Genomic DNA, 19,694 nt, shown 5'->3' with positions numbered 1-19,694 from the left:
ACACTTAGCTCCTGTAAAATCTCTGCTTTACTGACTGGTGTTTATTTATAGCGTCTTCATATACTTGAATTATCAGTTGATTTAATTGAATGTTAGATATTTATTTTTATAACATTGAAAATGTATTTTCTTTATTTAGTTTTTACTTCAGTTAACACTTTTTTTCTTAAAATTGCATTGTTGGTTAATGGCTTGTAAAGTAAGCATTTCACATGTTGTATTTGGCGCATGTGACAAATAAAATTAGATTTTGATTTGAAACCTGCTGTGGACTGGTTACTTTTTACATACATGCAAAAAAAATGGCCTATTTAGTCAGTCACTGGCCAATGAATAGAGGACCATTCTGCAGTACCAGGACTGATCAGCCAATAGAGAAGATCACGCTGCAGTAAAGTCAAGTCGTCAGTTGATGGCGTAATTGAGCTATGACTGACAGAATGCTGGACAACAAATAATGCTGAAATGTTTTGGATCGTATTCTCTGTGTGAGCCCAATATAAAAAGGGATTTTAGATTCTGGACTGCATGGTAAATACCAGTACCGTATGACATGGGTTGCAACTTGGGATCATGGTCATTGACTAGTTAAATAAACCTTGGGATGATCATCACAGCTAGAATATTTTCATTAGTGCATTTAATTCATATTCCAATAACAGTGGACAAATGACTAAATATTCATGGAAACAGCTAAAACAACAAAAAAATCAAGTATTTTCAGTTTATTTATTGAACAGAAACATGACACACAATTACACTGCATGTATTAGACATTACTCTACTGCCTAGGCAGTGTGAATAGGGGTCAAAGACTACGTCCCAAATGGAATGCTAATACTTTTGACCAGGGCTCATATAGTGCACTATATTGGGGGGGGGGTAGGGTCCCATTTGGGACGCAGACGGATACAAGATTAAACCACTCAACACAGGTAGTTCCATCATGCTTCCTGTTCCCATCAAAACAGGTTATTCAATATGTCAGACAGACAAATCATTTAGAAAAGAAAAACATCTGGGTATAAAAAAAAAATAGCATCATGCAGGAAGCCATAAATAAACATGTTTTGAATCATTTAAAAAAGTCCTTCAAGCTTTTAAAATATATAGGTTTTCAAAGCTGCTCCTTCAGTACCATGTCATTTCTTCTTGTAAATAAATGTCTCCTAGATTAAAAAGTTAAAACACAAGAATCTGAAAACCCACTTTTGTTCTTAACCAGCTGCTCTTGGGCACAACACCATATCTATTATTGTTCAGTGTCTTTGTAATATCGTTGGTAAAGCATTAGCAGCTAGTGACTACACACAAGCACAATACAAACACATTCATACAAAAACCTTTTATATATCAAATATATACAAAGTGAAAAAAAGGGGAGGGTTGGGTTTTAGAAAATATATGCAGTCAACATATCAAAGAATATCAAACCAGTCAACTTTGGTGAAAAACACCTTAGTAAAAATAAAATAACTCTCCCAAAATGTGTCCCCCCAATGCCAAAGCTAAGGCCGGATATCTCTCTCCACTTTCCCAGGTTATCAAAAAAAGTCTAATGTTTCCAAAAACGTTAAACACAAAACTTGAAATTTGTTTTGTCCTTGAAATTGAGCCAAACTAATTTCAAACTTCAAATCAGTTAATATATTTCCCTGCCTTTTTCTTTTTGAAAATGAAAGCCATTATGTTTTAAAACTTGGGGCTGTCAAAGTTAACTCGTTAATAACGCGTGACATTTGTAATTCCGTGAAAACAAATTGGACACCGTTAATCATGTCTCCATTTCTTCATCACACGGACCCTTTTTGAGCGCCTGTTTCCACACGGACCGTTTTAAGCGCAACACACAACACGCTCTGCGCCTGGTCACCCTCTCAGTCAGTGTGACCTCGGTCTCAGTAGCGCTGTCGGTCTCTTGTGGTGCACTACGCGCACAGCTTTCAACAACAGTTCAACTGGAAAACTGACATGAAGTTCAACCATAAACACATTCCCAGGCGTTTCTTTAGATAACAGCAAGAACATCATTTGTACAAAAGCAGTTAGCTAGTTATGCTAACGCTAGCTAGCCAACCAAACTAAATGTTTACAATGCCACGCCTGATTGTATCTTGAATCAACTAGTTAGCTAACTTCCCCCAATGATTTTAATCAAAAACAGGAAATCCATTCCCCTAACGTTACTGTTTTCGTTTTTCAGGTTAAGTTCAGAAAAGTATCCCAATTCTATTAGCAGTTTGTGACTAGTTGATGTTGAAGAACATGGCTCAGTATCCTAGGCTAGATCTAATACCTGTATTATATCTGACATGACCTCAGGCCTGGCTGATCGGTTGTTAATGTATTCTGTAGAAGTCATAACATTTGACAGGTTTAAAAAGCTCGTTGTCTCCATGGATACAATTCTATTTCCTTATAGTCAACACTCCAATCAGAAAACCGCTCATTGAGAACGCCTGAAGCTTTCAATACTTGAGTGTGTGTGGCAAATGAGGAAGTGTTAAACTTCAAGAACACTGATAAGAGGGAGAAGGCCTACTGAAACATTGATAAGAGGGAGTAGGCCTACTGAAACATTGATAAAGAGGGAGAAGGCCTACTGAACCATTGATAAGAGGGAGAAGGCCTACTGAACCATTGATAAAGAGGGAGTAGGCCTACTGAAACATTGATAAAGAGGGAGTAGGCCTACTGAAACATTGATAAGAGGGAGAAGGCCTACTGAAACATTGATAAAGAGGGAGTAGGCCTACTGAAACATTGATAAAGAGGGAGTAGGCCTACTGAAACATTGATAAAGAGGGAGAAGGCCTACTGAAACATTGATAAAGAGGGAGAAGGCCTACTGAAACATTGATAAAGAGGGAGAAGGCCTACTGAAACATTGATAAAGAGGGAGAAGGCCTACTGAAACATTGATAAGAGGGAGAAGGCCTACTGAAACATTGATAAGAGGGAGAAGGCCTACTGAAACATTGATAAGAGGGAGTAGGCCTACTGAAACATTGATAAGAGGGAGAAGGCCTACTGAAACATTGATAAAGAGGGAGAAGGCCTACTGAAACATTGATAAAGAGGGAGAAGGCCTACTGAAACATTGGGAGCATTAACATCTATGTTAGCAGTGACTTTAGTGCTGTTATTAGTTTAAATGCCATTAAAAACACTGATAAAATATTTTGTCTCTTTCCCTTACAATCCAAACATAGTATGCCTATAACTCAATGCACTGCTTTTTAAAATGGGGGGGGGGGGGGGAAATGTAGGGCCAAATTTGATCAAATAAAAAAAATATTACTAATGCTATTAACTATTTTAATCGTTTGACAGCCCCATTTAAAACTAAACAAATTCACTTTTGCAAATTATTTCCTTTCTGGAAAATGCTTAAACTTAGTATGCTGTTACGGTAGCCATGCCACAACTGCACTCAGGAAGAGAAGTGCATTTAATTTGAATTAAAAAAAATATATTTTTAAAAAGGACCAAACTTATTAATAAACTTCAGAGTACTCTGTTCCATCTCATCCCCCTCTTCTTGTTCCACCTCTTTGATCAGTTTGTCAAGTTCACTTGTTCTTAGCTGAAGAACTCCAGCTCCCAGAATCCTCAGCTCTCCCGTCCAAGAATTTGATTGCATCATTTCCCCACTGCTTCCTCTCCCCAGTGTCATGGGGACCAGGAATCAAATGCACCATCACCACTATACACATACTAAGGGCCTGTTTGAATCCATCGATTGCACTATAAACAGTTCTGTACTGTATGTACAAAAGTCACTCAGGCTCTGTGTGGCTCTCAGAACTTGAAGAGGTTGATAAAGCCTTGTGGAGAAACAGGCTTACAGCAGCTCTCTGTGTTGTTGGCTGTGCAAGGGTGGTTTGTATCCTGAAACCACACACAGAGAGAGAGAATTTAGTAGAGTAAATTAATTCTAAAGAAAAAAATAACTCTAATTACTATGTAATAAGAAAAGTGTTACTTGTATATGAATTGAGAGAGAGAGAGAGAGAGAGAGCAGCGCGAGAGAGAGAGAGAGAGAGAGAGAGAGAGAGAGCAGCGCGAGAGAGAGAGAGAGAGACAGAGAGAGAGACAGAGAGAGAGACAGAGAGAGAGACAGAGAGAGAGACAGAGAGAGAGACAGAGAGAGAGACAGAGAGAGAGACAGAGAGAGAGACAGAGAGAGAGACAGCGAGAGAGCGAGAGAGCGAGAGAGCGAGAGAGCGAGAGAGCGAGAGAGCGAGAGAGCGAGAGAGCGAGAGAGAGAGAGAGACAGAGAGACAGAGAGAGAGAGCGAGAGAGCGAGAGAGAGAGCAGCGCAAGAGAGAGAGAGAGAGAGAGAGACAGAGAGAGAGAGAGAGAGAGAGAGAGAGAGAGCGCAAGAGAGAGAGAGAGCACGCAAGAGAGAGAGAGAGAGCGCAAGAGAGAGAGAGAGCGCAAGAGAGAGAGAGAGAGCGCGCAAGAGAGAGAGAGAGAGAGCGCGCAAGAGAGAGAGAGAGAGCGCAAGAGAGAGAGAGAGCGCGCAAGAGAGAGAGAGCGCGCAAGAGAGAGAGAGCGCGCAAGAGAGAGAGCGCGCGAGAGAGAGAGCGCGCAAGAGAGAGAGAGCGCGCAAGAGAGAGAGAGAGCGCGCAAGAGAGAGAGAGAGCGCGCAAGAGAGAGAGAGCGCACAAGAGAGAGAGAGAGAGCGCGCGCAAGAGAGGAGAGAGAGCGCGCAAGAGAGAGAGAGAGAGAGCGCGCAGAAGAGAGAGAGAGAGAGAGCGGCAGGAGAGAGAGAGAGCGCGCAAGAGAGAGAGAGAGAGAGCGCGCAGAGAGAGAGAGAGAGAGCGCGCAAGAGAGAGAGAGAGAGAGCGCGCAAGAGAGAGAGAGAGAGCGCGCAGAGAGAGAGAGAGAGCGCGCAAGAGAGAGAGAGAGGCGCGCAAGAGAGAGAGAGAGAGCGCGCAGAGAGAGAGAGAGAGCGCGCAAGAGAGAGGAGAGAGCCCGCAAGAGGAGAGAGAGAGGCGCGCAAGAGAGAGAGAGAGAAGCGCGCAAGGAGGAGAGAGAGAGCGCGCAAGAGAGAGAGAGAGAGCGCGCAGAGAGAGAGAGAGAGCGCAAGAGAGAGAGAGAGAGCGCAAGAGAGAGAGAGCGCGCAAGAGAGAGAGAGCGCGCAAGAGAGAGAGAGAGCGCGCAAGAGAGAGAGAGAGCGCGCAAGAGAGAGAGAGAGAGCGCAAGAGAGAGAGAGAGAGCGCAAGAGAGAGAGAGAGAGCGCAAGAGAGAGAGAGAGAGCGCAAGAGAGAGAGAGCGCGCAAGAGAGAGAGAGCGCGCAAGAGAGAGAGAGAGCGCAAGAGAGAGAGAGAGCGGCGCAGCAAGAGAGAGAAGAGAGGCCGCAAGGAGAGAGAGGAGAGCGACAAGAGAGAAGAGAGAGAGCGCGCAAGAGAGAGAGAGAGAGCGCGCAAGTAGAGAGAGCAGAGAGCGCAGCAAGAAGAGAAGAGAAGAGCGCGCGAAAAGAGAAGAGGAGAGCCAGAGAAGAGAGAGAGAGAGAGCGCGCAAGAGAGAGAGAGAGGAAGCGCGCCAAAGAGAGAGAGAGAAGGAGAGCGCGCAAGAGAGAGAAGAGGGAAGAGCCGCGCAAGAGAGAGAGAGAGAGAGCAGCGCAAGAGAGAGGAGAGAGAGCGCGCGCAAAGAGAGAGAGAGAGCGCGCAAGAGAGAGAGAGAGAGAGCGCGCAAGAGAGAGAGAGAGAGCGCGCAAGAGAGAGAGAGAGAGCGCGCAAGAGAGAGAGAGAGAGAGCGCGCAAGAGAGAGAGAGATGTTGGAATGAGAGATTTGGAAGTGTTCCCAACACTACCTTCCAGAAGAGGATGTGGCAGTGTGTACAGAAGTGCAGGGTTTCACTGTATTGCTCTCTGACAGGGTAGCAGCGACACAGCTTAAAGTACATCTTCTTCCACTCCAACTGGCCCTTGTCTGACACCATCAGACGCTTACGGATCTGCACAGAGAACACACACACACAACCTTGATTCATTTTTTTTACTCCATGGCCTTTTGAGTGGCAGATCAGAGGTGTTGTCCTGTTTGTCAAACGCATGCAGCTTTTGAGATATGCACTGCAACAAAAAAAAAAGGAGAGAGACACATTCAGCTTGTTTTGATTGCTTCTTAACTACGTGTGGTGCAGAGCTGGGTTCAATGAGGCTTCATAACAGTCGGGTGAAGCTGGTATCCATTTATTCTATTAAGACCATGAAAACCCTAAACTGTGCGGAGGTACAGTGCAATTCAGAAAGAATTCAGGGCCCATTGATTTTTTCTACATTTTGTTACGTTACAGCCTTATTGTAAAATTGGATTAAAAAAATATATATCCTCAATCTACACACAATACCCAACAATGACAAAGCGAAAACAGGTTTTCGAAATTTATGCAAATGAATTAGAAATTAAAAACGAATATCTTATTTACATAAGACCCTTTGCTATGAGACTTGAAATTGAGCTCAGGTGCATCCTGTTTCCATTGGTCATCCTTGGAGATTTTTCTACAACTTGATTGGAGTCCACTTGGTGGTAAATTCAATTGATTGGACATGATTTGATGAAAACCTGCTCAAGAGCGCTTAGGACCTCAGACTGGGGCGAAGGTTCACCTTCCAACAGGACAACGACCCTAAACAGACAGCCAAGACAATACAGGAGTGGCTTTGGGAGAAGTCTCTGAGTGGCCCAGCCAGAGCCCGGACTTGAGCCCGATCGAACATCTCTGGAGAGACCTGAAAATAGCTGTGCAGCGATGCTCCCCATCTAACCTGACAGAGCTTGAGAGGATCTGCAGAGAAGAATGAGAGAAACTCCCCAAATACAGGTGTGCCAAGCTTGTAGCGTCATACCCAAGAAGATTCGATGCTGTAATCGCTGCCAAAGGTGCTTCAACAAAGTACTGAGTAAAGGGTCTGAATACTTATGTAATGTGATATTTCCGGTTTGTATTTTTTTATAAAATGTGCAAAATGTTTGTCCTTATGGGGTATTGTGTGTAGATTAAGGGGGAAAAAACTAATTTAAATCCATTTTAGAATAAGGCTGTAACGTAACAAAATGTGGAAAAAGTCAAAAGGGTCTGAATACTCCAAAAGCACTGTGTGCGTTTACTGTTTTACTATCCTTGTGGGGACATCGACCTGTGTGTGTGTGTGTGTGTGTGTGTGTGTGTACACGTGTTTAACTATACTTGTGGGGACATCGACCTGTGTGTGTGTGTGTCTGTGTACGTGTTTAACTATACTTGTGGGGACATCGGCCTGTGTGTGTGTGTGTGTGTGTGTGTGTGTGTGTGTGTGTGTGTGCGTGTTTAACTATACTTGTGGGGACATCGGCCTGTGTGTGTGTGTGTGTGTGTGTGTGTGTGTGTGTGTGTGTGTGTGTACACATGTGTTTAACTATCCTTGTGTGGACCAGAAGTCCCTACAAGAATAATAAACAAACAAAAAGTTGACCAACTGGGGACATTTGTTGGTCCCCACAAGGTCCAATACTATTACTAGGGGGTTTAGGGTTAGAGTTAGGTTAAGGGTTAGGAGCTAGGGTTAGGGTTAGGGTTAGAGTTTCAGGTTAAGGTAAATACGATTTTGAATGGGACTGAATTGTGTCCCCACAAAGTTAGTTATACAAGACTGTGTGTGTGTGTGTGTGTATATATAAATAAATACAAGTCTGTACCTGTCTGTCAGTGAAGTGGTACTGGCAGAGCCTCTTCCACAGCAGCCTGTCCTCAGTGAGTTGCCCCAGGTCTGGAGTCACCTGTCCCAGACTGACCAGGTCCCTGCCATCTGACAGACGCTCCATGATGTTCAGCTGCAGGCTGGCAGGCAGGTCTGTTAGGGTCATACCCTTAGACACAGGCTGGAGGAGGGGGGGGGACACGGAGACTTACATAGGGTGGGAAGCTTTTGGTTTGGCTTCCTTTCTTCAGCAATAATATATTCCTTATATCCCTTCTAATAAAAAGGGAGGCATCTCTAGTCCTGGGGGTGTCAATATCAGTGATTGGCTGAATTCTAACTACCTGGTCTCACAGATCTAAAACAAAGAAGGAAAAATCCAGAAATGTGGAAATGGCTGCAGTCTTCCAGGACCAGAGTGGCCTTCCCCCATTCTAATATAGTCTTTCGTTTTCCTTCACAGATTCCTTTCCATCCTGTAAATGTGTCGGGCTCAACCCTGTTGATCTGAATGTTGTCCAGCTGTTGTTCCCGCTGCAGGATGTTCTCCATGCTAACTAGCTAACTAGCTGAGCCTGTCCTACTCACCCTGTTGATCTGAATATTGTCCAGCTGTTGTTGCCACTGTAGGATGTTCTCCATGCTAACTAGCTAACTAACTAACTAGCTAACTAGCTAACTGAGCCTGTCCTACTCACCCTGTTGATCTGAATGTTGTCCAGCTGTTGTTCCCGCTGCAGGATGTTCTCCATGCTAACTAGCTAACTAGCTGAGCCTGTCCTACTCACCCTGTTGATCTGAATATTGTCCAGCTGTTGTTGCCACTGTAGGATGTTCTCCATGCTAACTAGCTAACTAACTAACTAGCTAACTAGCTAACTGAGCCTGTCCTACTCACCCTGTTGATCTGAATGTTGTCCAGCTGTTGTTCCCGCTGCAGGATGTTCTCCATGCTAACTAGTTAACTAGCTGAGCCTGTCCTACTCACCCTGTTGATCTGAATATTGTCCAGCTGTTGTTGCCGCTGCAGGATGTTCTCCATGCTAACGAACTAGCTAGCTAACTAACTAGCTGACTAGCTGAGCCTGTCCTACTCACCCTGTTGATCTGAATATTGTCCAGCTGTTGTTGCCACTGCAGGATGTTCTCCATGCTAACTAGCTAACTAACTAGCTGACTAGCTGAGCCTGTCCTACTCACCCTGTTGATCTGAATATTGTCCAGCTGTTGTTGCCACTGCAGGATGTTCTCCATGCTAACTAGCTAACTAACTAGCTGACTAGCTGAGCCTGTCCTACTCACCCTGTTGATCTGAATATTGTCCAGCTGTTGTTGCCACTGCAGGATGTTCTCCATGCTAACTAGCTAACTAACTAGCTGACTAGCTGAGCCTGTCCTACTCACCCTGTTGATCTGAATATTGTCCAGTTGTTGTTGCCACTGCAGGATGTTCTCCATGCGGTGGACCCAACAGTTGATGTTTCCCACCAGGACAGACTTCCCCATATCCTGCACCAGACCACACAGAGACACGTACAGGGTCTGAAGGAGCTCCTTGATGGGACGGACATTCTGCTGGTCATCCAGGACTGTGGAGGGAGAGGACAAGAGAAAACATGTTCAAGCAACTCTCAGGAAGACAAAACGGAAGTGAACTTTGTATCATGAATGTGTTATTTATTAAAACCAAAAAAAAAGGGACAAAAACGTGTCAATGCAGTTAATACACACGGTGTTCGGTGCCTCCTCGGCGGTGCCATTTACACCACCAGTTCTAGATCTACCAATGGGTTTCATAACATGTCCTAAACAACCTGATCCTTTGTTTAGCTGAAGGGACATTTAGTTTATAAAAATCAGACCACAGAGGACTGTGTGTTGACTGTTTATTATTATTTCCACTGAGAACCCCATTATGTAGCGACCATGCATCATTACACCTTCTGTCATTAAAACACGCCATTATGTAGCGACCATGCATCATTACACCTTCTGTCATTAAAACACGCCATTATGTAGCGACCATGCATCATTACACCTTCTGTCATTAAAACACGCCATTATGTAGCGACCATGCATCATTACACCTTCTGTCATTAAAACACGCCATTATGTAGCGACCATGCATCATTACACCTTCTGTCATTAAAACACGCCGGTCACCCAGATGATGGGTCAAATCGGTTTTGATGACATTTACATGACCTGGTCTCTTGAGCATGGTAAGAGGAAGCATGCAGGTACACAATAATAATAAAACTAGGAAGTCATGAAGAGAGGGGGGAGAAAGACCGACTTTGAGATTTAAACAGAAAGAGAGCTCACCTTTCTGCACCACTCTCTCCAGGATGTTCATGTAATTTTTCTGAGCCACTCCGCTGAGCGACGGCAGCTGGGACTTGGCAATGAGCTCCAGCAGCTAGAGAGAGAGAGAGAGAGGGAGAGAAAGAGACAAAACAGACATAAATATCAGCAAGCCTACTGTCAGACTCACAGACTCTCTGTTCCTCCATTACTTACTGTTTGCTATACTTCTCTGTCTCTGCGTCACTAATAGCAAGGCCCTGGTCTAAAGTAGTGCACTACAAAAGGGAATAGGGTGCCATTTGGGACTCAAGCTGTTCCTCCATGACTTACTGCTTATTATGCTTCTCTCTCGGGGCTCATTTCAAAACAACAATCTCCAGGTCTCTAACTATCAGCAGACTGTTGGAACGGAGGAGGAGGTGTTTGGAAACTCTGCACCTGGCTAGAACTCTCTAGCCCATCATGACTCAGTGGATACACAGACACATTCTTGAAAGGGACATTATGCATGAATCCTATAGGGGCTTGAGAGAGCGCGCGTGTGTGTGTGTGTGTGTGTGTGTGTGTCTCTCTCCCTGTGTGTTTACATGCCTACAGTATCCTTGTCACTTTAAAGAAGCCACTAGAACACTGTTCCCACTGGCTGGGGCAGGTCGTGTTGCCCAAGCCCTGGCTGGGGCAGGGTGTCTAGTCTAACAGTGTACACCACGGCCAGGCCAGGGTGTCTAGTCCAACACAGTGTACACCACGGCCAGGCCAGGGTGTCTAGTCTAACACAGTGTACACCACGGCCAGGCCAGGGTGTCTAGTCTAACACAGTGTACACCACGGCCAGGCCAGGGTGGCATGTAACAACACACAGCTACTGACATCATGGAGAAACTGGTCCTTACACAAGTCTGGACAGGACATGTGACCATTGTCAGCAGCACCCCCCAACACAACACAAGAGCCCCTTAAGGGGTCCGCATGCTTCCCATCCCAAACAGTTTGAGATATATATATAGATATAGATATATACATATATATATATATAGATATAAAATGACCACATTCAGTGGCGTTTCTGTTCTTCGTGAGGGTTTTTTGCGGTTGTTTGTGCAGAACATTTTTCCTCGAGGCCAGCCTCAGTCGGTAGCCTCAGTCGGTAGCCTCAGTCGGTAGCCTCAGTCGGTAGCCTCAGTCGGTAGCCTCAGTCGGTAGCCTCAGTCGGTAGCCTCAGTCGGTAGCCTCAGTCGGTAGCCTCAGTCGGTAGCCTCAGTCGGTAGCCTCAGTCGGTAGCCTCAGTCGGTAGCCTCAGTCGGTAGCCTCAGTCGGTAGCCTCAGTCGGTAGCCTCAGTCGGTAGCCTCAGTCGGTAGCCTCAGTCGGTAGCCTCAGTCGGTAGCCTCAGTCGGTAGCCTCAGTCGCTCAGTCGGTAGCCTCAGTCGGTAGCCTCAGTCGGTAGCCTCAGTCGGTAGCCTCAGTCGGTAGCCTCAGTCGGTAGCCTCAGTCGGTAGCCTCAGTCGGTAGCCTCAGTCGGTAGCCTCAGTCGGTAGCCTCAGTCGGTAGCCTCAGTCGGTAGCCTCAGTCGGTAGCCTCAGTCGGTAGCCTCAGTCGGTAGCCTCAGTCGGTAGCCTCAGTCGGTAGCCTCAGTCGGTAGACTCAGTCGGTAGCCTCAGTCGGTAGCCTCAGTCGGTAGCCTCAGTCGGTAGCCTCAGTCGGTAGCCTCAGTCGGTAGCCTCAGTCGGTAGCCTCAGTCGGTAGCCTCAGTCGGTAGCCTCAGTCTACACCCCTTTGCCAGTGATTGGTCAACAGTAGGAGTTCTTCAGTTGAAGGGTTTGTTTTCATTCAACGAAGAGCAAAATCGTTTTCATGCACATTTTTTTCCCCACTTGAAAAATATTGAAACAAACATCTTTGTTTAGATTGTAAAAATTGTGCGACTAAGATCTCCTCTGTAAAAATGAAATGACACTGGGGCGGATCCCGAGTGGCGAAGCGGTTTCAGGCACTGCATCGCAGCGCTAGAGGAGTCACTACATTTTACATTTACATTTTAGTCATTTAGCAGACGCTCTTATCCAGAGCGACTTACAGTAGTGAATGCATACATTTCATACATTTTTTTCTCTTCCTGTGCTGGACCCCCGTGGGAATCGAACCCACAACCCTGGCGTTGCAAACACCATGCTCTACCAACTGAGCTACAGGGAAGGCCGACCCGGGTTCGTTCCCAGGCGGTGTCACAACCATCCGTGATCGGGGAGTCCCATAGGACGGCGCACAATTGGCACAGCATCGTCCGGGTTAGGGGAGGGTTTGGCCGGGGGGGGGGCTTTACTTGGCTTATTGCGCTCTAGCGACTCCTTGTGGCGGGTCGGGCGCCTGCAGGCTGACTTCCGGTAGCCAGTTGAACGGTGTTTCCTCCGACACATTGGTGCGGCTGGCTTCCGGGTTAAGCAGGCGGGTGTTGTGAAGTGCGGTTTGGCGGGTCACATTTCGGAGGACGCATGACTCGACCTTCGCCTCCCGAGCACGTAGGGGCGTTGCAGCGATGAGACAAGATCATAATTGAGAAAAAGGGAGGTTAACAAAACACACACACACACACACACACACACACATACATCTCATAATAATTAATGAAAGATTTATTGAGTTATCTGCAATTAATTCTGACCATTTTTAGGAAGTGTATAATGGCTACAGCATCTCAAAATGGACGCCTTTTCCTCGTTTTTCAAGCGAAGGTCTTTTATTGAGTTCGGCTAGGCACCAGTCAAACTGAAGCACGCGGAAGGCTTTACCCTCCCCTCCACCTCCCTCAAGTGTCTAAGTGTGCCTCTCCTCTCCTCTCCCTCCAACCCCCCTCTTCACAGCCCCAACAAGTGTCTGTGTGTGGAGGAATGGCAGCAGTAGGTCAGGACATTGTGTATATGTGTGTGTGTACTTTTAGCCACCCCTCTACACTAACTAAACGTCAACGTAGCTTTGTCGGTCTCCATTTCCACTAACCCAGAGAGTATTGCCTAATAGATCAACATGTGGCTGTGTTTCCATGATCGTTGTTGTGTCACCCTATGGGTCCTGGACAAAGTAGTGCACTACATTATATAGGGAATAGAGTGCTATTTATGGTCCTGGACAAAGTAGTGCACTACATTATATAGGGAATAGAGTGCTATTTGGGACGCAGTGATCATTTCCCTGATCTGCGGTAAACCTGGTCTGTGTAACCGAGAACCTCACTAATACCATGCAGCAGCAGTAGTACACTAAGCTGGACAACACATCCCAGACCAATATCGACCCCTACTACCGTTACCTAGATATTATGCTGATGATCGTCTGTACTTACTGTTCAGAATAATCTAGTTCTCTTTTAAAATCAACAGAGAGAGATGTGTTCAAAACAAACAACCAAACACACAGTATCTCTCTCTCGCTCCCTGAAAGTCCGCTGTAAGTTAAGAGAATATCTCCAAAGAGCCTCTTGTCTGGAGAGAAGTGATAAGGCCCAGAGAGAGAGAGAGACAGAAACAGCAGAGAGAGACAGAAACAGCAGAGAGAGACAGAAACAGCAGAGAGAGACAGAAACAGCAGAGAGAGACAGAAACAGCAGAGAGAGACAGAAACAGCAAGGAAGAGAGCGAGGAACAGACCTACATGCCCAGAACATAACCCAGCCTTTTAAACCCCCCTCAGTACTGTGTCTGAGGTTAACCCTTTAAACCCCCCTCAGTACTGTGTCTGAGGTTAACCCTTTAAACCCCCCTCAGTACTGTGTCTGAGGTTAACCCTTTAAACCCCCCTCAGTACTGTGTCTGAGGTTAACCCTTTAAACCCCCCTCAGTACTGTGTCTGAGGTTAACCCTTTAAACCCCCCTCAGTACTGTGTCTGAGGTTAACCCTTTAAACCCCCCTCAGTACTGTGTCTGAGGTTAACCCTTTAAACCCCCCTCAGTACTGTGTCTGAGGTTAACCCTTTAAACCCCCCTCAGTACTGTGTCTGAGGTTAACCCTTTAAACCCCCCTCAGTACTGTGTCTGAGGTTAACCTTTAAACCCCCCTCAGTACTGTGTCTGAGGTTAACCTTTTAAACCCCCCTCAGTACTGTGTCTGAGGTTAACCCTTTAAACCCCCCTCAGTACTGTGTCTGAGGTTAACCCTTTAAACCCCCCTCAGTACTGTGTCTGAGGTTAACCCTTTAAACCCCCCTCAGTACTGTGTCTGAGGTTAACCCTTTAAACCCCCCTCAGTACTGTGTCTGAGGTTAACCCTTTAAACCCCCCTCCGTACTGTGTCTGAGGTTAACCCTTTAAACCCCCCTCAGTACTGTGTCTGAGGTTAACCCTTTAAACCCCCCTCAGTACTGTGTCTGAGGTTAACCCTTTAAACCCCCTCAGTACTGTGTCTGAGGTTAACCCTTTAAACCCCCCTCAGTACTGTGTCTGAGGTTAAACCTTTAAACCCCCCTCAGTACTGTGTCTGAGGTTAACCCTTTAAACCCCCCTCAGTACTGTGTCTGAGGTTAACCCTTTAAACCCCCTACTCTCTGTGGTAACACCATTTAAAAATGTTCAACACTACATTAGTATGAAAGCACAATGTGACATTTGTCATTTTCCTAAGGTGACGCCGAAGGACAATTCACATCCTCATGATGAACAATAAAGTTATGTTCCCGTCTCATAGTAACCCCCAGATGAACAATAAAGTTATGTTCCCGTCTCATAGTAACCCCCAGATGAACAATAAAGTTATGTTCCCATCTCATAGTAACCCCCAGATGAACAATAAAGTTATGTTCCCATCTCATAGTAACCCCTTCATGATGATTTAACAGAGAAGTCAACCCACCCGGACGACATAGTTGAACCTCCTGCTGTCCTTGATGGCGCTGCAGAAGTCCAGCCGGTTGAAGGCTTCTCCCAGAGTGCAGTAACCATGACGCTGGGGGTAATTACACGATGGGGTATTAGTGTCTGGTTTCACTGCAACGGGGGGGGGGGTACCGTAACTGTTTATATAATGTTGACAATGTCCTTCCTTACCTCTTTAGTGCTTCCTTTGTGGACGTAAATCCATTTCTCTTTGTGGAAATCTGTAGGAAAAAGAGAGAGAGAGAGAGTGATATTGAGGACGTCCATGGAAAAAAAATAAACTGAGCGTCACAGTGCAGAGGACCATTTACTGTGTAAATCGCTTTATTATGTCATTGGCCAGTACTGTAATACTGTAGATTCAATTTACAAGGAATCTTTGCGTTGTTGTTCATGAAGTCTTTCCTTCTCTTCTTAGCTGCCATGTCGTATGTAATAGCCAGCAGCAGATTCTCCTGGAAGCACTCGTCCTCTGTTTTGCAATAGCTGGAAGACAGACCATACGCCCAGTTAGCAATAGCTGGAAGACAGACCATACGCCCAGTTAGCAATAGCTGGGGGGGGACAGACCATACGCCCAGTTAGCAATAGCTGGGGGGGGGACAGACCATACGCCCAGTTAGCAATAGCTGGGGGGGGACAGACCATACGCCCAGTTAGCAATAGCTGGGGGGGGACAGACCATACGCCCAGTTAGCAATAGCTGGGGGGGGACAGACCATACGCCCAGTTAGCAATAGCTGGGGGGGGACAGACCATACGCCCAGTTAGCAATAGCTGGGGGGGGACAGACCATACGCCCAGTTAGCAATAGCTGGGGGGGGACAGACCATACGCCCAGTTAGCAATAGCTGGGGGGGGACAGACCATACGCCCAGTTAGCAATAGCTGGGGGGGGACAGACCATACGCCCAGTTAGCAATAGCTGGGGGGGGACAGACCATACGCCCAGTTAGCAATAGCTGGGGGGGGACAGACCATACGCCCAGTTAGCAATAGCTGGGGGGGGACAGACCATACGCCCAGTTAGCAATAGCTGGGGGGGGACAGACCATACGCCCAGTTAGCAATAGCTGGGGGGGGACAGACCATACGCCCAGTTAGCAATAGCTGGGGGGGGACAGACCATACGCCCAGTTAGCAATAGCTGGGGGGGGACAGACCATACGCCCAGTTAGCAATAGCTGGGGGGGGACAGACCATACGCCCAGTTAGCAATAGCTGGGGGGGGACAGACCATACGCCCAGTTAGCAATAGCTGGGGGGGACAGACCATACGCCCAGTTAGCAATAGCTGGGGGGGGACAGACCATACGCCCATTTAGCAATAGCTGGGGGGACAGACCATACGCCCAGTTAGCAATAGCTGGGGGTACAGACCATACGCCCAGTTAGCAATAGCTGGGGGGACAGACCATACACCCAGTTACACGTCTGGTGTACAAAAGCTAAATTAATGTACTTAAAAAAAAACAATTATTTTATCGTTGTATGAAACGTTTTTAAGAAATGTCTCATATGAGATGATACTATGATTTCCCAATAGGTTGGCATATAGTTGGCTTCAAACTGCCTGGAGTCAGGATCCACTGTAATTCCTACAGATTTAATCATCACTTGTACAGTAGTTATTTATAGCACAATGATTAACGAGTAGAAACACGCTCAAACACACAATAACAGCAAGAGCGGTCTCCTGCTGAGCCATAGTTTAAACAGCAAGAGCAAATACTGTATTGTGAGTAACGTCACATAGGTTTCTATCACTTATGTATTTATCACTTATTTTAGAGGTGGAATGGATGTCAATATGTATATATTTTTTATCTTTCTCTGTCCCCCGCCGCAACCTCTCAACGCAAGGGGTTTTATTACCATGGGAAACATATGTTAACATTGCCAAAGCAAGTGAAGTAGATAATAAAACACAAAAGTGTCTCTCTCTATCGCTCTCTCAGAGCATTTGATGGGAAAACTCCTTGGATAAGTTGATGGCGCACTTCAGTTGTTCTCCTCAATGTCACTAAGCTGGTGTTGATGCTGCTCCAGACAACATGTATCAGGAAGCACAAATACATTCAGTTACCCGATACTGACCTCACGTCTGAGTCATTGCTGTTTTTGTCGTCTGAAGAAAAGTTTTTCCATCCCTCTTCAGTTTTAACCCAGCTCTGACCGGGGGACCGCCAATCCTGTCCAAGAAAAGGCATTCTGGACTGTTTAAAATCAACAGCGCCGATAGAAAACGACAGCTCCGGACTTTATGTTGAAGAAGGTTAAATGTTGTAAGATACAGGTTAGTTTTTATCTCCCGTCTGGTGTTCAGTAAGGTGATGTGTTGTCTGGTATTGTGACTGCGCAGCGGCCTTTATATTCACCAGTGAACAAACCAGGAAGTAAACACTTTAGCTCCTCCCCCTGTTGGAAACGGTGCAGAAACACGTGGCTTTGTTTATCTTCTTCACTATTGCAAAACCACTCAGGGAAGGAACATTATCACCCAGGGAAGAAACATTACCACCCAGGGAAGAAACATTACCACCCAGGGAAGGAACAGTATCACCCAGGGAAGGAACATTATCACCCAGGGAAGGAACAGTATCACCCACACTGGGTGTTTGGGGGCAAATGTCCTGTGCTGGAAGATACCTTAACCATTTTATACTGCTGAATCAGAGCGTTTTCATTTGACCTGGACACAACAACCCTTTCTCGATGACTTAGTTCAAATAATCAGATGGAAAAATAAAACAAAACAACACAGAACTCCTCCAGGCTCAGTTTCTGTCAATTCCCCTGACTAAAGAAAAGTGGTAGCAAGTTATGTCCCCCCCCAAAAAATATGAATTTCACCAAGTCAAATGAATGTATTGTTCTGGAGGTTTCCTTGTAGCTGTGTGGGACAGTATTTTGCCTTGGGGGAAGTCTAGCCAATGGCCATGAGGTATCCACTGGTTGACTCAATGGCAAGTTGAAGTATTTTCTTCCCAGGTATAATGCAAGGCATTATGTTATGATGTGATGTGATATGATGTGTTATGATGTGTTATGATGTGATGTGTTATAATATGATGTGTTATGATGTGATGTGTTATAATATGATGTGATGTGTTATGATGTGTTATGATGTGATGTGTTATGATGTGTTATGATGTGTTATGATGTGATGTGTTATGATATGATGTGATGTGTTATGTTATGATGTGATGTGTTATGATGTGATGTGATGTGTTATGATGTGATGTGTAATGATGTGATGTGATGTGTTATGTTATGATGTGTTATGATGTGATGTGTTATGATATGATGTGATGTGTTATGTTATGATGTGATGTGTTATGATGTGATGTGTAATGATGTGATGTGATGTGTTATGTTATGATGTGTTATGATGTGATGTGTTATGATATGATGTGATGTGTTATGATGTGATGTGTTATGATGTGATGTGTTATGATGTGTTATGATGTGATGTGTTATGATGTGATGTGATGTGATGTGTTATGTTATGATGTGATGTGTTATGATGTGATGTGATGTGTTATGATGTGTTATGATGTGTTATGATGTGATGTGATGTGTTGATGTGATGTGATGTGATGTGTTATGATGTGATGTGATGTGATGTGTTATGATGTGATGTGTTATGATGTGATGTGATGTGATGTGATGTGTTATGATGTGATGTGATGTGATGTGTTATGATGTGATGTGTTATGATGTGATGTGATATGATGTGATGTGTTATGATGTGATGTGTTATGATGTGATGTGATATGATGTGATGTGATGTGACGTGATGTGTTATGATGTATTATGATGTGATGTGATGTGATGTGATATGATGTGATATGATGTGATGTGATGTGATGTGATGTGACGTGATGTGTTATGATGTGATGTGTTATGATGTGATGTGTTATGATGTGATGTGATATGATGTGTTATGATGTGATGTGTTATGATGTGATGTGTTATGATGTGTTATGATGTGATGTGTTATGATGTGATGTGATATGATGTGATGTGTTATGATGTATTATGATGTGATGTGATGTGATGTGATGTGATATGATGTGATGTGATGTGATGTGATGTGTTATGATATGATGTGATATGATGTGATATGATGTGATGTGATGTGTTATGATGTGTTATGATGTGTTATGATGTGATGTGTTATGATGTGTTATGATGTGTTATGATGTGATGTGTTATGATATGATGTGATATGATGTGATGTGATGTGATGTGATGTGTTATGATATGATGTGATATGATGTGATATGATGTGATGTGTTATGATGTGTTATGATGTGATGTGTTATGATATGATGTGATGTGATGTGATGTGATGTGTTATGATGTGATGTGTTATGATGTGATGTGATGTGATGTGATATGATGTGATGTGTTATGATGTGATGTGATGTGTTATGATGTGATGTGATGTGTTATGATGTGATGTGATGTGTTATGATGGGATGTGATGTGATATGATGTGTTATGATGTGTTATGATGTGATGTGATATGATGTGATGTGATGTGATGTGTTATGATGTGATGTGATGTGATGTGTTATGATGTGATGTGTTATGATGTGATGTGTTATGATGTGTTATGATGTGATGTGTTATGATGTGATGGGATGTGATGTGTTATGATGTGATGTGTTATGATGTGATGTGGTGTGTAAGTCGTTCATCTGTTCATTTGTAAGTCGCTCTGGATTAGAGCGTCTGCTAAATGACAGAAACGTAAATGTAAATATGATGTGTTATGATGTGATGTGTTATCTCTCCGTCTCTCTCTCTCCCTCTCTCTTCCTC

At 44.9% G+C, this 19,694-nt stretch overlaps 1 protein-coding gene across 2 annotated transcripts; it reads right to left on the bottom strand.

Annotated features, from left to right (window-relative positions):
* Positions 1-3,132: 3,132 nt before the first annotated feature.
* Positions 3,133-17,236, bottom strand: fbxo32 (F-box protein 32). Of its 2 annotated transcripts, XR_003876175.1 has the most exons (10): positions 16,962-17,236; positions 15,235-15,350; positions 15,036-15,085; positions 14,842-14,934; positions 10,020-10,113; positions 9,099-9,283; positions 7,693-7,875; positions 5,822-5,965; positions 3,499-3,891; positions 3,133-3,463 (listed from the first exon to the last, which is right to left on the bottom strand). XR_003876175.1 is itself a non-coding variant. In XM_029747038.1 (9 exons), the coding sequence occupies exons 1-9, from the start codon at positions 17,072-17,074 to the stop codon at positions 3,802-3,804; spliced, it is 1,068 nt and encodes a 355-aa protein (XP_029602898.1). In that variant the 5' UTR covers positions 17,075-17,236; the 3' UTR covers positions 3,133-3,801. The 2 variants fall into 2 exon arrangements, 1 of the variants encoding a protein (XP_029602898.1); XM_029747038.1 differs by having other exon boundaries at positions 3,133-3,891.
* Between the last annotated feature and the right edge of the window lie 2,458 nt (positions 17,237-19,694).

This window comes from Salmo trutta, unplaced genomic scaffold (assembly GCF_901001165.1).
Source record: "Salmo trutta unplaced genomic scaffold, fSalTru1.1, whole genome shotgun sequence".
In the NCBI taxonomy this organism is placed as follows: domain Eukaryota; kingdom Metazoa; phylum Chordata; class Actinopteri; order Salmoniformes; family Salmonidae; genus Salmo; species Salmo trutta.
This window is presented reverse-complemented; position numbering and strand designations above follow the sequence as displayed.